Raw genomic sequence first — 21,687 nt, 5'->3', positions numbered from 1 at the left:
TCTTTAACGTCACCCGACGATCTCTTTAACGTCACCCGACGATCTCTTTAACGTCACCTGACGATATCTTTAACGTCACCCGACGATCTACACTAATGGGGATAACTAATAGGGGTTCACCTTTAAGAGTTATTTCCCAAATGAAGTTCACACTCTCCCCCAATCATCAGTTACCTTTGCGGAAGGGCATATCCCATCCTTCTGTATGTCAGCACCTGGTTAAAAGGAAAGGTTAATTTCATTCCTGAAAACAACATTCAAAGATATTGGTCATTAAATCTTTATTCTACAATCAAACATGACAGAATGAGCAAAAGACAAATGAATTAAGTTAGTCAATACCTATAACCTAAAAAGGGGAATAAAGATGAATAGTTAAATGCATTCTACACTAAGCTCAGAACGCCTCACCTTAGTCGTGTGTCTTTCCATCTCAGCAGCGGAGCTGTTCCCTCTCTCTCTCGTTCTCTTCTATGCGCTTGGGACTCTTCTCTACCTCTATGGCTCACGAATACACGTCTGCACCGCTATGCCTCGTCTACGCTGCCATGGTTCCAGAATACTCGAACCCTCTTCTGGTCTTAGTCTCTGCCACTCCTGTATGATGTCACTAAAGGACTTTCAATCACTCTCCTTCTTCACTTCAGGATTTCGATTAGCTGATGGTATCAATCTCTATGCACCAGCCTTCAGACCAACTTCATCGGTCTTCTCCACACGTTGCTCTCTCTCTCTACTCTACTCGCTCCTTGATATTATAGAGCTCACTTTCTCTATGGAAAATTCCGGTATTAGGCCGACTCCCACCGAATTCCTGTACCAGTCCCCGGCCCCCTACGCCCTCCGCAGTGGCCACCTGCGTATTGCGTCTAGAGCCAGGGAGACAAACACATTCCTTCAATAAGAGCCAGTCTTGACCGGTTCCTCTCTAGCGAACAACAGGATGAATTCTAAACATTACCTTTACCCTGCAAGCGCCTCGGACAGCCGAGGCAGAGATACAAAATGGCTTCTCTCTAGCTTTCGGGCCTGTAGGCCCGGGAAAACGGAAAAAGGCACTAAACCCTGTCAAAGCACATAGTTAAGCCCTACAAATAAACGCAAATGCAACTAGGACTGAAATGGTAGTAAATTATAGTCGCCACCAGTCTGAAAATAGACTAAAATTACCCTGTCTCTACAGTTATATGATGTTGATCTCAACCATGTTTGACGTGTTTAATAAAAAGTTTCTTTTTTTTTAAATATTCCAATCAGGGAGAACTAATCATGATAAAACATTACACAGAGAGCATATGCACTTTAGCACTGATCAACAGTGGTAAAGTGCCCAGAGTCCTAAAGCCAACAACAGCAGGTCAGGAAAAAATAGGAGGAAGAAGCAAAAGGTTTGGGGTTAACTAATCTTAAAAGGGCCATTTCCAACACATAGTTAATGGAGCAGAAAATCAACCATTGGCATGGAAATTGACTGTCAAATGTGGACTGTAGTGTGCATTTATGCCACCCACAAATATGGCAAAAATGCCTAACATCTTGGAGCATCACTGCGCCTTTGCTCGTCTGAGGTTGAAAACATACTGCAGAGATGCATGTAAGCAAAATGGGCCTTTGCGTATAAGAAACCTACTGTTATATATTAAGTCACCTCTGTGTGCCTTGTGAGCCTATTGAGCAGGCTTCCCAAAAATGTAGAAAAAAGTGGCATCCTACATATATAAATAAGTGCCCGTACACTAACGGAAGGCCTAAAAGCTCTTTACATTATGTAGGCCTAAGCTGCATTTTCCAGGAACAGGCCACAGTTAAAATTAATATTTTATATCTTTACTTTGAAAAATACTGGCAAAATGAATACAAGTTTTTTCCACTCTGTTTTCAAAATCCATTTTATTTGCAAATGTGATTTTTTTTATAACTCTTGTGGAAAAGTAACTTTTTTAAAATGTACGTTCTGTTTAAGCCAAATTGGCTTAGAACCAATTCCACCATTCCTCACATCTGCATAGTTCAATACATATTTTTGTCTGGAGTTAGTGACTCTGCCTGCCAGAGGAGATTAGCCTGGCCCTTGGAATCAGAAAGGTAGGGGACGTTCCAGCAACGATTGATTCAGCCGCTTTAGCGTAACTGGGGAAGGCATGAACAGATGGCAAAGCAAGGGCCACCTTGACACTATATCTGAGTATTCATTTCTGGAGTACTCCTAAACCGCTTAGTAGCTACCCAAGCATGACAGAGAACCAGGGGAGAAAGCATCATCTAAATAGGGAGGTTGTTTGGCAAGAATCACTCCTTGTATAAGTTAGGGTCAGCTATCCTAAATTGACAGCTTCTGGTAAATTTAACTGTGATGCAAAAAGGAAGTTCTGCAAAAGGATGTGGCCATAAAACAAGAACGTAAACAGGACTGGGTGTGGAAATTTCTCCAATAACGTGCTAGTGTACTGGATAAGATTGTGATTTAACCACAAGCTCCTTAGAACATTCCTGAACCTTGGAACACTGCACCTAAAGTAGAAGGTCAGGGTGGAAGAAAAAAAACAACTTTTGCCTATCACCCTAGCTACAGGAACTGCTGTCCAAGGGTCAGGATGGCCTCCAGTCTGCCTGTTTCAGGGACACAAAAACTCTTGACTACAAAAGAGCCAAACTGACTAAGCTAGAGACGTACTTGCCTGCCCTGAGGCCCTGTGGGATCCAGGAGTGACCAGAAGGAACTTTCCTAGCAGTTGGAGAAAACTTATTTTTAACCACTCTGGAGAGCATAGTGCTGAGGTCTGCCCAGGTAGGTTGTACACAAAGTGGGCAAGAAAACAACCAGGTTCTTCCTGCCTGGGGCTTTTTGCTGCAGTGAAAACTGGTTAAGCCGGACCTCACGCAAAAGGTATCCACCTCATGGAGCCCTGCTCGTCTGCAACTTCCAGCCTTGTCGTGGTGTAGGATTTTGAGAACTAAATGTACCTATGTTTGAAGATAAACTTCGGAGTGCGGTGAGGAGGCAAATCAATCTCAGCGACTAAAAAATCCAAATTTGTCCCACTCTGAGCTGTAGGTGCCACAACCAGGGGCTTCAGCAGGAGCTCAACGACAAAGTCTCTAACTTTCATGGTTCTTCGCTGGCTTCATCCTTGAACCTAACCCTGCTGGAGGATTCTAAGTTTCAGAATAAAGACTGCGTAAGACGGTAATGTTGACCTGGATGACGCACCTGGTGGTTCTGAACTTTGCTCCATCTCAGTTACCCTAAAATCAAATCCAGGTCCCGGTCAACTACAAACTGATATTCTTCAATGGAACTATACTTTTCTAGGCTATTTTGCCATAAAACCTAAAAAACACATTCTTAGTTTCCCCTTATCTGATTTTAATAGTTTGGTGTCTTTATGCGCACTGAGGTTTTTTCTCTCTCTTTCTAAGTGATTTGAGAATTTTAATTTGCTGTGTTTATTACTTCAAAATTGTTGGTACTCTGTCTTCAAGGGCTAGAGGCTCATCGGGATTGACTACCTGGGCGATGTGTGGAAGGGGAGCGCACCCAGATCCTTTTCTTATCTCCAAAAGGAGTACCGCCTGCACGACTCCCAGCGCTACCACTATCTGCGCCTCACTCATGCCTTACGAGCATGCATACACAGAGACGTAGTGCTCCCAGAATATTCCCCATTAGAGGACAGACTCCTTCTTGACCCTATTCCGGATAAGCCTACCTCAACCATTTATCGTAAGTTAATTAATAACATGCCTGACCCCCTGCCGTCCCTGCGGGAGAGATGGGAGGGCGACATTGGTAGCATCAAAGACGAGGACTGGCAGGACGCACTCAGAGTTCTCGTGAAATTGCAATCAGGATCAGGTTTCGATAGGTGCAGTTGAAGATTTTCCACCGAGTTTACTACGCACGCACTCACTTGTTCTCCTGAGGAGGTGTCTGTCACCCCTGTCTGTAAGTGGCTGCCAGGAGGAAGGGTCCTTTTGCCATACGCTCTGGGACTGCCCGTTTAGAAAGCCCTTCTGGACCAAAGTCTCCCAGACGATGGAGTTGGTGGTGGGATCCGCTGTGCCAGTGGACCCGAGGTGGCTGTTGTTAATAATTAAAGGGGCAACTGACTGGTCCAGATATAAAGAGATATGGCTAGTGGCGAATAGAAATATAGCCTGCAACTGGGGGGCGTGGGCGCCCCCCTCATGGGAGCAATGGATCAGGGACCTGGATTGGTGCCAGAGGGCGGAGGAGACTATCTATAAATCTAGAGGGTGTGTCAAGAAATGGAAGAAGTTGTGGGCCCTTGGCGCAGATACCGGGCCGAGCGGGCGGGGATGGTTTAAGGCTGCGGTCATCAATTGTCCATTCTGCTACCACAGTGTCCATTCCAGATATTTGTACTGATGTTTTTACATGTTGCTACTGATCACTGTTGTACATTGTATGAGACCCTGAGCTTTATCAATAAAAAGATGTTTAAAAAAAATGTGTTGGTACTGCTGGAACATAGCATGCATTTCTCTGGGAAATTGCCTGCCGCTTGTGACTTCGCTACCAGGGTTAAAGCATCTGAGACTTGTGTTGAGACCTAACCAAGGTGTGTTTATTTATTTGGTAAGGACCTCCCATCTCAAACTAATAACAAAACAAAACATATTAGGAATGTGCCTGCCAAGTGTTTGTGAATACCCACAAACTAGTATGTTGGGGCCAGATGTAGGAGCCCTAATACCGGTCGGAAACGGCCGATTTCGGCCGTTTCCGACCGGTATTAGGGTTTTCAGATGTAGGGGGTTGAAAAATGCAGAATTGGTATATTTACCGATTCGGTAAATTACCGAATTGGTAAATATACCGATTCTGTTATTACAAATGTAGGTGGCACAGTTTACAGTGCCACAGGCCCTTAAGGGTCGGTATTTTACCACACAATCCTATTATTGTGTGCATGCACATCTGTGCATGCACACCTGTGCAATGTGACACACAGACATGCCCTTAGGGCATGTATGTGTGCCACATTGCACACAAGCCTGTACTTGGGGTGCTAGAGGGTGTCAAAGTGACACCCCCTGCACCCTTGCAGGATTCGGTATTTACCGATTCTGTAAATACAGAATCGGTATTTCCCATTGATTCCTATGGGCTTCAAAGCCCATAGGAATCAATGGGAAATACCGATTCTGTATTTACAGATTCAGTAATTCAGATTTTAAAATTACCTAAATCTGCCCCCTTCCCATTTACAGACTCTTAAATACCGAATCGGTAAAATTCGGTATTTAAGAGTCTGTAAATGGGAATTACCTACATCTAGCCCTTAGTGTCTAGGCAGCAATTCCTGTTGTAAAATGACCACAAACCACTCCTCCTTTACAGTTGTCAGTAATGTTTTGTGAACATAAACATGAGTTTACAAAATGAGTGTATTGGTTCACTTTAGTTCAACTTAAGTGCACAAATTCATTTGCGAATTTGACCCCTTATGTCCTGAACAAAGGTAAGAGTTTTTTTATTCAAATAATCTACAAAGCATATTTAGCTACAGTTGCTTCCCATGGGAAATTGTATGTTTTTTTTCAACCTCTGAGGTCACCCTGCAGAATATATAGGACTAAGTAACATGTGATTGACCCTCTAATCTGTTTTACTGGCAGTCATTTCCATTTACATGTTCTTTACCTTTAAGTTGTAACCTGTAATGACAATTTTTAAAATCTCTTTAGATAACATTATTTGGAGAGGATTATCTGATCTGCATTCCATCGCTTGTATTCTGTGGTCTATATTCCTTGCATGGTATCTGATCATTCATACGGAAAGAAACCTCATCCATGAAGAGGAAGGCAGGTGAGGTTTTATTTTTCCTACTTTAAATTATGGTGGCTTATTTTTGTTTGATTAAAGAAATGGAAGTGGGTGTGTTTTAAAATGAGCGAAAAAATATCTTTATATTGATCAGTACTCAAATTCTTGCACAACCCCTTTCACAACTGATCAGAATTGCCCTGCAGTACACAAAGGGCTTTTAAACGTTTCTGCAAAAGACACTTTGTATGGATCCCCTACTCGCACACAGTCCCTGCCACCTAACCTGTCATCAACTGCCCCAAGCCAGTTCCATATATTTTTCTGTTAAATATGGTTGTAGCATAGATTATTTTTTGTCTGGATGTATGTTATAAAGTAGGGAGAGCCAGAACCACAACTACTGCAGTCACCATGAAAGTCTTAGCCGGATGTAGCTAAACTTCCTTCCTAACTGATTAGTAATTGTATTCCAAACTCACAAATGCTGGAAGGGCAAGGCAGCATATGTCAGATCAGGCTTCAAAGAACTTCTGCATCCAAGGAGTAATGGTTACAAAGGTTATGCGGATGGCCCACGTGGTTAACATACAAAACTCTGCAGTGAACATTTGCCTATAGAATGCCACGATTGCTTTCTTACCTCTGGTGGCATGAGGATAAAGCCTCCGAAGTTGAATCAGTTATCTGTGGGGAACTTTGGATTTGCCCAAAGGTTTACCACCTGCTGTGTTGCCTATGTGCTATAGGTGGTCGTGCTGACCATCATAGACGATTACAAGATTATCTGACTTCTTGAAGTAAATTGTTCTTTTCATAGAGAATTTAGGACTTCAGAAAACATACGGGTCGTGTAGAATGTTCTCTGCTAAGTTATTTCCTTCCTTAGATGTAATGTTTTTGAAAAGAGGCTCTCTTGAAGGAAGTCCCAGAAGTCCTCTAGTCTTTTTTGGAAAAGTGATGAAAACAAGAAGACTGCCTACCATGTCAAGAGGCCAGGGTCAGAGTTGGGGTTTTAAAGATATGTATAAACTCCAACCATAAAAGCAGAAGTGACAGTTAAATAAACCTCTGTGCCTGGCTGTCTATATCCTATAAAATCTTGCCTCAACAAGAGTGATCACCCTTGCTGTCACCATCATGAGTATTCTTGCTATCTCTGTGCGCCTGCTGGGCCATTTCATTTCCACTGGCAGTACTTCTGGAGTGATGCTCTGTTATGAGGAGTGTGCCAGGAAGAGAAGCTGTGCTGTTGAGTAGGCCTTGGTGGAAGTGGAGTTTAGTGGGCTTGCCTGGGTCAGTCGGTAAAGTGCCATAGCATGTGCGGCTCAGTAGTGCCCCCCCAGCTGACACAAGGAGCGCCTGACAGCCAGGCATCCGGTACAGCCTTACATTTGCTGTGGTCTTTGCTTAGAGTGTAGTGAGGCTGCTGAACACACTTGTGATGTGAGCAGTGGTTTGTAGAATGACAGGTTGCATCAGAAGTGAAAGACCCGTGGGGAGGTGAGATGAGGATAAATATATTGGCAAGTGTCGAGGGGCATAATGAGGTTATCTGAACCGGGTAGCCTTCCTGTGGATGCCAAAGAAGCTGTACTAACTGGGACTTACATTACAGGAAGAAGATGCTACCCATTTGGAAGGGCACTCCGCCCACCTTAAACTGAGGTTGCTCATCTAACCGGGTGAGTACGTGGAACTTCCCATTTCTCCATCCATGGGTCGTAAGAAGCAAAACCTGTTGGGGCTGGGTGGTACAGACAGGAAATGTGGTCCCTGCTTGGTTTATCCCTCTGCCTTGAGCAGAATGCAAACCAAAAGGTAATGCTGATGTCTCCTTGGGAGGTCCTGTGGGATGTCAACAGAGATTCCTTAAGTGCATCCAAGAGCCCCCTTTACCTCCCAGGTTATTGCTCAGCATTAAATGTGCTGCATCACAGGATGGGAGATGGGCCACTATAAGGGTGTGGGGGCCTCTCAACAAGATTGAGAAATACACCAAATCGACGCCCCTTAGATAGGTCATTCCTCAGAAGATCCAAATGATTTGGTCCCCCGAATGAGACTATCTCCCAGCCACAATCCTGCAAGCAATCCAAGGACACTCGCCAAGCTTATGATGAGAAGATGGGGGATGCGGAAGTAGTGGTTTTGATACTCCGACAGAATCTTCACAAACTGATGTATTGCGCCAGAGAGGCTGAGGACCACGTGGATGATGTTTACGCCACTTCACCAAAGAATCAAAAACCTGCAGAACACCAAAGCTATACTAGAGAGACGGTCACCGCATGCTGAGGGAGGTTCCTGGACAAATAACCAGAGTCTGGTGGGAATTCCAGACGGCTATTGGGCCCCAGAGCAGTTTAGGGCGACTTTAAATTGTGGATCCTGGAAAATGACTTGTCTATATAGTTTGTGCTGGAAAGAGCCCACAGAGCAAGAACTCCTGAGCCTCCTCTATGTGCCCCTCCGCAACCTATGATTATTGGAGTCCTGAATTATGTGGACAGGAAAGTTACCCATAGGAATGAATGGGGCGGTATTCCTTAATTTCGACTCGCAATTTGCCAGTCGCAATTAATGAGTTTTAAGAAATCGCCATTTTTTTAGTGATTTCTTCATGCATAGCCTTTTGCTATTCCTTATTAGCCAATCCTTATTTTTCGCTAATAAGGAATCGCAAAATGGATGCTTGATGCATCTGGGGGTTAGAGCTGGAACTCCTGATAATGGACGAGATGTCGGAGGCAATCACAGATACGCCATCAGGGAAATCGGCAGGTCTTTACAATTTGTTAACAAAAAACCTCCTGTCTAGTTCAACAGTGTAACTATGACTGATGAACTCCTGCAGTCTGGAAACTACCACCATGACCTCTGTGGGGCCATGATCACAGTCATCCCTTACATAGGACCAATCTTGCTAATTAACATAGAGGTTAAAATTCTCGTATACAGGATGGATAATGTGGCAGGGTCTTGACACATGTGTACAGGTTTTGGGACCGAGCTGATTTTGACCTGGTGGATTTTGTGCAGGCCTTTTATTCTTTCGATTACTGTTGTCTCCACTAGGTGCTAGAGAAAATTAACTTTGGCCTTCTCTTCCATGCTTTTATTAGGTTGTGTTGTCCTCCTTGGGCACAAGTCTGGGTGAATGAAATACTATCCAGACCTTTGACCATAGAACACGGTATGAGACAGGGATGACGCAGGATACATTGGTCTGCTGGAATTGAAGACCAACTTATATTAAATGTAATTGGGTAAATCAACACTTACTCAAGGGATACATTTGAGCTTGTAAGCCCCCCCCTGCTTATTTGCGCTCAGAGCCATTTTTTATATTTATGTATCTAGATCTCGAGAGACCCACAGCAATGTTGGATCTTGAGCATTGACCCTCTGCAACAAAAATGACGGTGCAATTGGATGCCTGGAGTAAATTGCCACTGCCAATATTGGGGCACCACTGTATTCTGCCAAGATGATAGCATTGCCCCAGTGTCTGTATATGCTGCAAAATTATCCTTGCACACTCCTCTCTAGTTTTTCACTACATTACAGTTTACTCTGACAAGCTTACTATTTGCTGGTGGCCCTGGCTCGGGTCTCATAAAAGAAGTGTGGGAAATTGCCCACATGATAGGGTCTTGGGAATAGTTGATATAAATCTATACAATGGGGCGCCCCACCTGCCTCTATTGATGACTGGCTCTTTGAAGATAGCCGTGAATCCCACCAGGCTCTGAACTGGGTCAGGTAGGATTTAAAGGTGATGAGGGAATGCCTCTCTAGCATGGAACAAGGGGACAGCTGAGCTTGAAGAGTTTCAAGCATGAAATAGGGTATACTTTTAAAAAATCAGGTATGTGTTGGTTTCCAGCCACATGATATCCTGTGAGAAATTGGCAGTTGACTTCGATCTCCACAAGTCACTAGTTTCTAAATATCTACATTTAAGACATGCACCGTATAATATAAGGTCAGATTGAATCACATGTGCAGTGGCCTAAAATTACAATAGAAAAAATAGAAAAGAATGGGATAGCACAGCTCTACAAAGCCCTGATGATAACACCCAAACCACTTAATTATCCAAATGGGGCTCTCTTAAAGACAACACCTCTCTGGTTTTTATATTTTTACAGTGACAAAATCACATTCCTACTTCTTGTCACCCACACGCTCATTCTCATTCACTCACACTCTTTTTTTTCACTTACAAGCCCTTACCTCAGTCATTTTCAGTTAAACTCGTTCTCACTCCTTCATATTCATTCTCACCCACACTCATCCTCACAGTCGCTCACTCACTTTCTCATTTCCACAAATTCAGTCTTGCTCACTTATTCTAACTCTTGCTGATCCTCACACTCCCTCACATTCATTCATCACTGTTAGAACTGGGAGTCTCTTGTTGGCAGAGGTATTCATCCTGTTCAGGTAGGGACACACACTCTAGTCAAGGTAAGTGTAGTACACTCTAAAAGGGTTTGCCTGTGCTCACTCTCTGGTAGCTTGGCACAGAGCAGTCAGGCTAAACTAAGGAGGCAATAGGAAAAGTATTTTTGCTCACACTCAGTAACAGTGTAAACACCCCAAAAGTACCCAATAACGAAGTAAAACAAGAACAACGAAAATCCAACATACACAAGTCAAGTTATGAAATTTTAAAGATTAAATCAAAATGCATCACTTAGAAGTCAATAGCTCTAACTGGAGCTATCTGGTCGCGCTTGACCTGGACAAATCCAAAAGTTCAGTTTGGCCATGATGGAGCGCGGGCTAGATACAGGAATCCCGCAAACCCCCTTACAGTACCTTGGATGCATCAGAAATCAAAGACGAATTATCGTGTAGTCGAGGTTGTTGCGTTGTGCACTCGGCGAGTGGTGTCCACGGTTTCGGTTCAGGCAGCGCCGATGCGAAAGTTTCGCAGAGATACACAGGTTCCAAACTGATGCTCTCGAAGTGGATGCGTTGTTTCTTGTTGCAGCACAGAAACTCACTTCTAACCCAGGTCTGGATTTGGCCCCACTTGGCAGACCAGGACTCACAGCAGAGGAGCCCTGGTGCTGGCAGCAAGATGAAGGTAAAGTCTTTTGTGTCGCTGAGACTTTAGCAACAGGAGGCAGGCTCAGTCAAGCCCTTAGCAGTGGACAGGGTGACTACCCTTCAGAGTGGGGCCAGCGGGGAGAACGGGAGGCAGTGACGGAGCCCAGCTGGACTCCCGGCAACAGAGTAAGGAGCCCTGCGGGGAGACACCCAGTACAAAAGAGACCTGAGAGTGCTCAGCAATCCCCCTGGGTGGCGGTGCCCGGTTTGAGGAGCTGAGCCGAGACGCGGCGAAACCCGTCCCGCGGGCCTCTTGAGAGGTCAGTGCGGAGGGCAGTCCCGAGGGGGCCGGAGACACTTAGGGGCCTACATAGCGGAGGATCCCAGTGAGACTGCCTGACGTCGTTGAGGGTGAGCCGGCGCTGAGGGGGCTGAGTGCCTGTCCCCTGGAGGTCTGGCGAGGTCTTGAGGGAGTGCCCCCCGGGAGCCTGGACCGAGGCTGGGGAACTAGCACGCTCCGCTGTGGCTGGTGGGACTCCGGAGCGGCTGCGGCGGTTCGAGGCCTCCCTGAAGGCGACAGAGGCCAGCAGGACAGAGCCATGTCGTCGTTGAAGGGAGATGTGGAGGGGCTCTTTGTTAACACGCAGTGGGCATTGGCGTGGGAATCGGACCTGGTGACGCCATCTTAAGTCTGGAGCAGCACTCTAGGTTGCCTGGGCCTGGAACCAGCTGCGGGAACTTGGCGGGATCCCGCCTAGACTCAGTAGGGGCAGCCAGCGTAGAGACTTGGGGCCTCCCAGGAGACACACAGTTGGGAGCCTGGGGATGGAACACATCCACTGCGAAGAAGGAGATCATTGACCCTGTTGCCCCTTGGGAAGAGTGGCCCGGTGGAGAAGCAGTGAGAGCGCGGCAGAGCCGCCATCTTGCGAAAGTGTTGCAGCCCGGACGACCAAGGTCACTGGCGTGGACCCAGCGATACTGCCAGTGAGTGGAGCGCCCTACCCTGCACCGCCTGGGATACGGGAGATTGCCCACGCGATACAGACTGCCTGTTGGACTGCGAGGGTGAGTCACTGCTTCTGGGGTGTGTGGCGGCCATCGGGGTAGGGGTGGCGGACCTAACCCGATTTAAACTGGGCTGACTTATTGACCCCCACGCATTTCAAGCCCACCCACCTCCCTCATACACCGGAGGAGCCCCCACCTGCTGATAACTGCTGCTGGTGAGCTGACACACCGGAGGAGCCCCCCACCTGCTGATAACTGCTGCAGGAGAGCTGACGGAGGTGGGGGAATATCTACGCCTTATCTGAACCCCACCAGAGAGTGCTATGTCGGCCATTAAAGACCTGTTCTTCAAAACCCAAGTGGATTCCATGGCCTCCTCCGAGGTGACAGGGTCCTCGGACCCGAAGCCAGGGAAGGAAAATGGATCGGAACCCATCACTAAGGCTTTCCTTGATTCCATGTTTGTCACCCTAAGGGAGGATATACATACCCTCAAACAAGAGTTCACGTCGGAGATCCAGGAGGTCAGACGAGAGATGGATGGCATCGGCGAAAGGGTAGCTGACTTGGAAGGTAAAAGCAACGGGAAGGGCACAAAGATAGCGGCTCTACAACAATAGATCCTATGGATACATGATCAACAAGTAGACCTACAAGCCCACGTCGAGGACTTGGAAAATAGATCCCGGCGCCCCAATATCCGCATCCGAGTGGTGAAGATGGATGATGAAACGAAGGACCTCTCCTCCTACTCCAGAGCCCTTTTCAATCACATTCTGGGCAGGCCATCGGAGACGGAGATGAGACTGGACCGAGCACACAGAGTTGGTCTCCCGAGGGCTTCATCGGCACCTCCACCAGACATTCTAGCTTGTGTCCAAGATTTCCGCACCAAAGAGGCCATCCTCTAGAGAGCACGGCAGCTACATCCTTTGGAGTTTTGGGGGAGTTCTCCTGTGCTTTATCAAGACCTATCCGCTCTCACCCTGCAGAGGAGGAGGACCTTCAAGCCTATCACTATGCACCTCCAACAGCGTAATATCACCTATAGCTGGGGTCACCCATTCAGGCTGGTGTTCCACATGGACAATAAACTGTACCAGACCAGCTGCGTTCTCTGACCGAGGCTAGCAGGTTGCTGGGTGTGGAGCTGCCGGAGTCCGACAGTGGCGACGAGGTCCCCAAGGAGGAAGTGGACTATTCCCGGCCCCGGAGGCGGCAGCAAGACCACAGGCGTCGACTCAGGAAACCCCAAGCCACAGAAGTAATGGAGGGCAATAGGTCGGCTCTGGAGGCAGTTTCCGCAGATCTTCCCAGCACCCAGCCCAGCTGACTCTAGCTACTACACCTGGCCGATTGCTGGAGTCCCTAAGGCCCTGGCCGTTGGCGGGAGTGAGAGGACTATCCGGTTGATACCTCACCTGATACCTTTTTGCTGATCAACTATGGTTGATAGACTATGTGGTTTTGTTCTCTTTTGTTTCCTTTGCAGGCTTTGCAGTTTGGGAATTGTTAGGGGCGTGGGGGGTGGGTGTCCAGCTCTCCAGGTTCGACTTCTATCTAATGCTAGCTTAGCCCTACATGCACTAGCAGTCTTTCCATAATCAGAGTTTAATTGCACAGATGACAGGCCGGTCTTCAAGCACAACCAGTAATCCAAAACAAAATGCCAGTACTGCCAAGTGATTTCTATACACCTATTTGACACCGTGCATATGGACAAGACTGTATGCAAGGAGGAATTTATCTCTTCAGACTGAATCAATTCAAATCTGCATTTTATTTGCACATTTCATCATTTGGTTATTTTTTCAAAATATTTTTACTTTTTCAAAGATACTTTTTTTGAAGCACATTACAAATCAACAATACAAAAGATAATCATGTCACAACTCACCTATATATACCATTCATACCAAAAAGACATTGCAATCATACTGTGAACTCATTCAAACTCCTAACACTCTAAAAGGCAAAGAACACTTTTTGTACAAATATATACAATATATGGGAGAGAAACCATAGATATACAATTTAATATGAATCACTTTGATCTACAGATTTATTTGATTCTCTTATGGTTTCCACGAGAGAAACGTGATATCAAAAGGGTCTACGCGTTTCAAACTCCTGGTTTTAGGAGTTCTCGTCAGGACCAGTAGCTGCGAATGACAAAAACAGGGGGACCTGTGTTAGTGTGTAGCCTGTTTGTGCATGAACCTACATGGGTTCAACACCCGCATATCTGCCTCTTACCTCTCTAAGTATAGCAAGAAGTGCCTCATATATTTCACATCAGTCACGGAGCGGGACCACCTGTGTAGCAATTAGATGCATTTACTAAAATAGCTTACAAATGACACCATTTCATTACATTCATGCTCAACCTCATACTTACTTAAAGTGAGTTGTTGTTAGTCCTTGATACTATAATGGAAAAAGGACAAGGATTCCATCAATGAATGCAATTAAAACTGGGGTTGGGAATTCCCGTGTGAAACTAGGTGTTTCTTACCAGGTAGTTCAATGGTGGCGCCGAGAAAGTTTGCTTTAAATCAATCAAATTGATGATCTCAGGGCGTCTGTGGGGGCCAAGAACGGGACAATCTTAGTGCGCGTTGTGAGCATGAAAATTCACATCCTTTAAATGCATTACGAGTTTAAACTTCCTTTACAGCGTAGCCTTACCGGTAAATGTAACGCTGGGCGCCGACATCTGTGTCTGTTCGTGCGCGGATTTCAGTCGCGTCTAAGGGGTTGAAAACCGAGAGCGATTTAGTGAATGTGTGCGCAAATTCGGCGGCTTGAAGTGTTCTAAATTCAGGTTGGGGCTCCTACCTTCGAGTCGCTGGATGCTCCGGTCGGGTCTCGTCCTCCGATCCGGTGGCAGAGACGCCCGAGGATCTATTTACTTCCTGGTTTCCGGCGTCACGTGATCTAATCATGGTCGCCATATTTGAGTGGTGTAGTTCTTGCATTTCACATTTAACTTTTTTATGTTTGCTGGTATAATTGCTTGGAATCTCTATGGGTTTTTTTTGTGGTTCTTCTTATTAAGTTGGATTTTGAGCATTAACACGTGTCAGGTTAGGAATTCAGGTCGGCGGTTTCTCCGATGGGGGGTGTCTTGTGATAGGGGACCTTATCTTCAATTAGGACCTCTTCCTCAAGTATGTCGTCAGTATTAATGTATTCTTACAGTTTGAACATCTCAGAAATTTCATTTAACCCATTGATGGCCGTATTGAATCTGACAATCATTGAGGCTTCTTTTTTGGACAGTTTCATGTCTAGATCTCCTCCTCTGGGATCTTGTTCAACTTTGATAAGCACAGTCCATCGGACATCTTTGTCATCATGGTTTTTTAGTTGCCAATGACTGACCAGTGGAGCGTTGGGTACCTTCCGTTTTATCCTGGATTTATGTTGTTGAATGCGGGAGCGTACCTCCTGATTGGTTTTCCCAATATATAGGAGGTTACATGGGCATTTGATCCCATAAATTACAGATTTTGTTTTGCAATTAGTAAATTGCTCATGTTTCCAGGATAATCCATTGTGTTTAAACACTGATCCTTCTTCGGTTGAATCACAACAGTTACATCCTCCACATTTATGGTGGCCCTTCACTGGGGGTAAGCCCATCATGCTTCTTAAATTGGTGGGTGGTTTTGTCGGTAGTACGGCTCTCACCAGTTTATTGGCCAAGTTAGATTCTTTTTTGAAGGCGAAAAGTGGTGGTTTTTTAAGTTCTTCGCTTAGATTTTTCACCAGATGCCAATTGTTGTTAATTACCTTTTTTAGCATATTTGAATTTGGGCAGTAGGTGGTCACTAGGACTATTCGGTCCTGTGTTTTTTTGGGCTTTTTTTCCAGTAGGTGTTCTCTTGGAGTCCACCAAGCACGTTTTTTGGAGCGGTGTAGGAGTTTTTTGGGGTATCCCCTCTCTATTAGGTTGTTTGTCAGTTTGTCGGCATTTATCTCGTACTCTTGTCTGTCATGACAATTCCTCCGAATTCTCAAGTATTGTCCGTAGGGTAGGTTTTCTTTGAGACTGCGGAGATGGTTGCTGGTGAAATGTAGCAGTCTATTGCGGTCTGTGTCTTTTTTGTAGAGAGTAGTTATTAAGTCTCCATCGTCCGAGGGGTATATTTCCACATCTAGAAATGGGATTTTATCTCTGGAGTAGACAAGACTGAATTGGATCTCTTGGGTTCTGTTATTGAGCCATTGATTGAATAATTTTATTTCTTCCTCCGTGTCAGACCATATGAAGAAAACATCGTCGATGAAACGACTCCAATGTTTAATGGCGTGTTGGAATGGGTTGTTTTGGTAAATGAATTTCTCTTCGTAGATGGACATAAAGAGAATAGCTAGTTCGGGGGCAAATGGACAGCCCATAGCTACGCCTCCTGTCTGGAAATAGAAATCTCCATCAAAAAGAAAGTAATTGTACTTCAAGGCAAACTGTGCTAGCTGTATAATAAATTCTGTTGGAACATTCATTGATGGAATCCTTGTCCTTTTTCCATTATAGTATCAAGGACTAACAACAACTCACTTTAAGTAAGTATGAGGTTGAGCATGAATGTAATGAAATGGTGTCATTTGTAAGCTAATTTAGTAAATGCATCTAATTGCTACACAGGTGGTCCCGCTCCGTGACTGATGTGAAATATATGAGGCACTTCTTGCTATACTTAGAGAGGTAAGAGGCAGATATGCGGGTGTTGAACCCATGTAGGTTCATGCACAAACAGGCTACACACTAACACAGGTCCCCCTGTTTTTGTCATTCGCAGCTACTGGTCCTGACGAGAACTCCTAAAACCAGGAGTTTGAAACGCGTAGACCCTTTTGATATCACGTTTCTCTCGTGGAAACCATAAGAGAATCAAATAAATCCGTAGATCAAAGTGATTCATATTAAATTGTATATCTATGGTTTCTCTCCCATATATTGTATATATTTGTACAAAAAGTGTTCTTTGCCTTTTAGAGTGTTAGGAGTTTGAATGAGTTCACAGTATGATTGCAATGTCTTTTTGGTATGAATGGTATATATAGGTGAGTTGTGACATGATTATCTTTTGTATTGTTGATTTGTAATGTGCTTCAAAAAAAGTATCTTTGAAAAAGTAAAAATATTTTGAAAAAAATAACCAAATGATGAAATGTGCAAATAAAATGCAGATTTGAATTGATTCAGTCTGAAGAGATAAATTCCTCCTTGCATACAGTCTTGTCCATATGCACGGTGTCAAATAGGTGTATAGAAATCACTTGGCAGTACTGGCATTTTGTTTTGGATTACTAGTTAAGGCAGGGTTTGGCCTTACTGTCTGGAAACCCATACCCAGTTTTGGTTTATCGGTCTTCAAGCACAAGCATGACCCAGCCGACTACTGAATATGCCAGCTGCTACCCTTAGGATTTTAACCCTCAATGTGAGGGGTCTTAATAACCCAGTAAAGTGAAGGGCAGTATTGTCATGTTTAGAGAGCGCACAGGCTGACATATGCTTACTTCAAGAGACCCACTTGCTGGTGCGCGATTGCCATAGACTGCGGTCCCGCAAGTTCCCCCCTCAGTTCTTCTCCTCATGTGCTACCAAGACAGCGGGGTGGCGATATTGTTGGCACAGCGATTTAAAGGGGAAGTATTGCATAAATCTGCCGAAATTAAGGGGAGGCTTTTGACCTACCGCCTCGCCTTAGGCAGTCTGACATTTACGATTGGCTCCTTGTACGCCCCAAATGAAGGCCAAGAGAAGTTCCTACAGTCTGCCCTTACTGAGGCCACGGCCACGCCAGACAGCAATATTATCTTAGGGGGAGACTTAAACCTGGTGTTCGATAATCTCTTGGACAGATCCAGCCAGCGCACTCATCAGGTAGGCGCACTCTCTACAGAAGGACTCGAACGACTGCATGACTTAGGCATACACGATCTTTGGCGCAGTTTCCATCCCCAGTATGGGAGTATTCTTATTACTCTAATGCACACAAGACCTACGCTAGATTTGATCATTTACTGGTCTCGGGCCTGGAGGGCGTGCTCACGACCACAGTTGACATGGGGGTAGCCTCACTTTCGGATCACGCCCCGATGCTCGCCACTCTCACTCTCCTACCCTCATCGCGCCCCTCCAGGGTATGGCGTCTTAGAGACACTTTATTACACAGGGTTGATGTCGTGAAGCACATACAGGACACCATTAGCGACTATCTCTCTCACAATGCCAACCCCAAAACGACCCTTGCAACCCAGTGGGCTGCTTTGAAAGCGGTGGTTAGGGGAGAATTTATTGCCCTCTCAACAGCTGATAATAGGGAGCGCCCGTGCAAACGCGATAAGTTTATGCAACACGTCCGAGAATTAGAGCAGATGCACCAGAGGACAGGAGCCCCGAGAGTGTGGCGACAGCTTAAAGCCGTGCGCCACCAATTGACTGCACTCGACCAAGACAGGGCGGAATACGCGACCCTGAGGCTGAGACACGCTTACTATACTGGAGGCAACAGGTGTGGCTGCCTGTTGGCCAACAGATTGCGGGAGGTCCGGCAGAAACAAGGGGTCAAAAAGATAGTCAGGACTGATGGGACTTGCGTCTCAGATGACGCTGAGATTGCGGAAACTTTTCGCGACTTCTATGCCACTCTTTACACGGGAGACCAGCTGGATAGTGCCGCGGGCGCATCTTTTCTGAACTCAGTTTCCTTACCTTCTCTGACAGAAGCTCAAGCTGAGCACCTAGAGAGAACTATCCACTCAGAGGAGGTCATCGCTGCTATCTCCTGCCTTCAGTTGGGAAAGGCCTCAGGGCCGGATGGCTTTCCAGCTATTTTCTACAAGAAGTTTTGCGCGGTGCTCGCTCTGATCCTCACCCGACTGTTTAACGCATTTGCTGAAAGAGGGTTGATACCGAATGATCTCCTAGGGGCCTCCATTGCAGTCATCCCGAAACCCGGGAAAGATAGAACTAAATGCGGGGCATATCGCCCCGATATCCCTACTTAATGTTGACCTCAAATTGTACACAGGACTCTTGGCCGCTAGACTATCCCCTCATTTGCCCGGCCTTATCGACCCGGACCAAACGAATCCTCCACCTTATAGAGAAAGCTGTGCGAGTGCCTGGGGAATACATGATGCTGGCCATAGACGCTGAAAAGGCGTTTGATCGCGTCCACTGGCCGAACCTAGAGCAGGTCCTTGAGAGGGTGGGGATACGAGAGAAATTCCGTACCTTTATTTTTAATTGCTACAAGTTCCCTACAGCAGTGGTCAGAGTGAATGGGCACACATCTACCAGTTTTGCCATCGAAAGGAACACGAGGCAGTGATGCCCACTTTCGCCTCTTCTTTTTGCCCTGTACATGGAGCCGCTGGCACAGAAAATACAGCAGAATCCGGCAGGCGAGGGGATCCAATTTGGGGGTTACGTCCACAAAATCAGTTTATACGCAGACGATGTATTGATCTCACTAGCTACCCCAAAGACTGCCTTGCCAGCGTGTATGGCTGATTTGGACACCTTAGCCCGGATTTCCCGGTTTCAAAATAAACACGGACAAATCCATAGCTCTCGATCTCTCACTGTCCCCTCCTACCCGGGCTTTCTTGCAGTGTTTGTTTCCCATTCAATGGGCGACGGATACGGTCCCATACCTGGGAATCCAGCTGGTTTCCTCGCTTCCTGCTATAGTCACCACCAATTATGCCACCCTTTGCCGGAAAATCCGAAGCGAGGTTAACCTATGGAGGCACTACCTCTCTCCTGGTTAAGCAGGATTGCGGCGGTCAAAATGACTATTGTGCCCCAGATCCTCTACCTTTTCGGCGCCCTCCCCCTTCGGCCGCCTGCTGGATGAATCCGGCAGACACAATCCGACTTGGCCCAATTTATATGGCATGGCCGGAAACCGCGAATGCGGAGATTGATGGTGACGCTTACCCCAGAGATGGGAGGACTGGGTGTCCCCGATCTTCATCTGTATTACCAAGCGTCACAATTGCGATATTTAGTCGAATGGAGTAAATGGGAATCAGAGAAACACTGTTTTTTTTTAAGACCAGGCGGTGGCGGCAAGGCCATTGCAGGAAATCCCTTTTCTACGCAAGCCTCACAGGCCCCCTAACTTGTATGCCTCGCACATAACACGGGTCCCTCTTGAGGTATGGGATGCCACTAACATCGCACCTGACCTTACAACCTTTCCATCTCCACTCACCCCGCTGGTCGACAATCCCGATTTTACCCCGGGCGCGGTGGGGACTGCCTTTGCACATTGGCGGACTGCTGGTTGCCGCTTCTTGTACCACATGTATGGAGCGGAAGGGGTCGTTCCCTTTCCCCAATTCCGGCAGGAGAGTGGTTTTCCCGAGACCGAACGGCTCCGCTATTTACAGGCCCGGCATTGGGCATTGCACCCGCAAGTCCGCGCATGTGCGGACAGACTCCTCTCTACATGTGAACGATGGCTCATAACCCGCACGTCAGATGCCAAACTCCTCTTCGACCTTTACAAGATGCTACAGGCCCCGTAGGCGCACATACGCAACCCGGGCAGGGAGCGATGGGAGAGAGAATTAGGCAGGACTCACAGTCATACAGAATGGGAGGGGAACTACTACAGGGCCCAACACTCCACATACCATATGAGACTCACAGAGACATTCACGAAAGTGGTGACATATTGGTATTACACCCCAGAAAGGCTGCATGCGATGGACCGCAACCGGGAGGTGACCTGTTGGCGTGGCTGTGGCCAGGTTGGCAACCTGGTGCATTTGTTGTGGGAATGCATACAGATTAAACCCAACTGGGCTTAAGTGTTGGATGAAATAGACAAAGACTTAGAGACAGAGATCCAGCGCTTCCCGGCCTATGTACTACTAGGTCTCCCTAACTCCCTGACTTACACTTTACGATCACGCAGAGGCAGACAGATGGCCATCGCACTAGGTTCTGCAGTACAAAACATACTCACTCACTGGCGTTCCCCTGTCCAACCCTCCTTTGTAGGATGGCTGCATCGGTTATGGCACATGCTCGGAATGGAGAAACTGTCACTCACTATGGCGGGAGAGGGAAATAAATATGATGACCTGTGGCAACCATTGCTGTCACTCCTGACCACCGAATTCCGGGAAATCACATGTCCCCGGTATCTTAGATTGTTGAGGCTCACGGAACCATGGAAAACGGACTGTTCAGTAGATCAGTGAGGGCTTAGCACAGTTGGGGGGAGAGGATGGAGGGGGGATGGAAGGGCTGATGGGGAGCGCTGGACAGGGGGAGGGAGGGGGTACTTGGGATAGGGGGGGTAGTGTTTCCACCTTTCTTTTTCTTGTTCTTAATTTCTCATACCATGTACGAGCACTTGCCCAATTTCATCTTGTACCCTGAACCCATGGCTCTTGTCGACGTTGCTCGCTTGCACTTTATTGATCTGGAGGGTTGACAGTTGCACTGCACATAGAGATGAGTGTATGTTTCTCTTTTATAAAATCAATAAAGACATTTAAAACATAAAGTGAATTCACAAAGCGTGGCTGTCATTCAACACAGACGTGTATTCTAAGGACAGGCAAAGGCACAGGAAAGTTGAAATTAAAAAATGCCAGCTTTCTAAAAGTGGCATTTTCAGACCTGCAGTTTAAAAACCAACTTCACTAAAATCTGTGTTTCCAAATTGTAAGTCCAGAGACGCCAAACCACAATTTAATTTGATATCTGCTCCCAATTGGAAGTTAGCCTTGTAAAGTGTTATAAGGCGGCTCAAATGCTAACCTATGGAAGAGAAAGGCCTCAC

At 46.3% G+C, this 21,687-nt stretch overlaps 1 protein-coding gene across 4 annotated transcripts in view; it reads left to right on the top strand.

The window, feature by feature from the left end:
* TMEM220 (transmembrane protein 220) overlaps positions 1-21,687 on the top strand; it is a 216,189-nt gene that overhangs the window by 95,217 nt on the left and 99,285 nt on the right. For all 4 annotated transcript variants that reach the window (XM_086930570.1, XM_086930568.1, XM_086930569.1 and 1 more), the window contains one exon: positions 5,713-5,836. In XM_086930570.1, coding sequence (XP_086786696.1) covers positions 5,713-5,836 — 124 coding nt within the window. The remainder of the gene's footprint in view (positions 1-5,712; positions 5,837-21,687) is intronic.

This window comes from Lissotriton vulgaris, chromosome 7 (assembly GCF_964263255.1).
Source record: "Lissotriton vulgaris chromosome 7, aLisVul1.2, whole genome shotgun sequence".
NCBI lineage: Eukaryota > Metazoa > Chordata > Amphibia > Caudata > Salamandridae > Lissotriton > Lissotriton vulgaris.
Note: the sequence above shows the minus strand (reverse complement) of the source record. Positions and strands in the feature narration are given on the sequence as shown.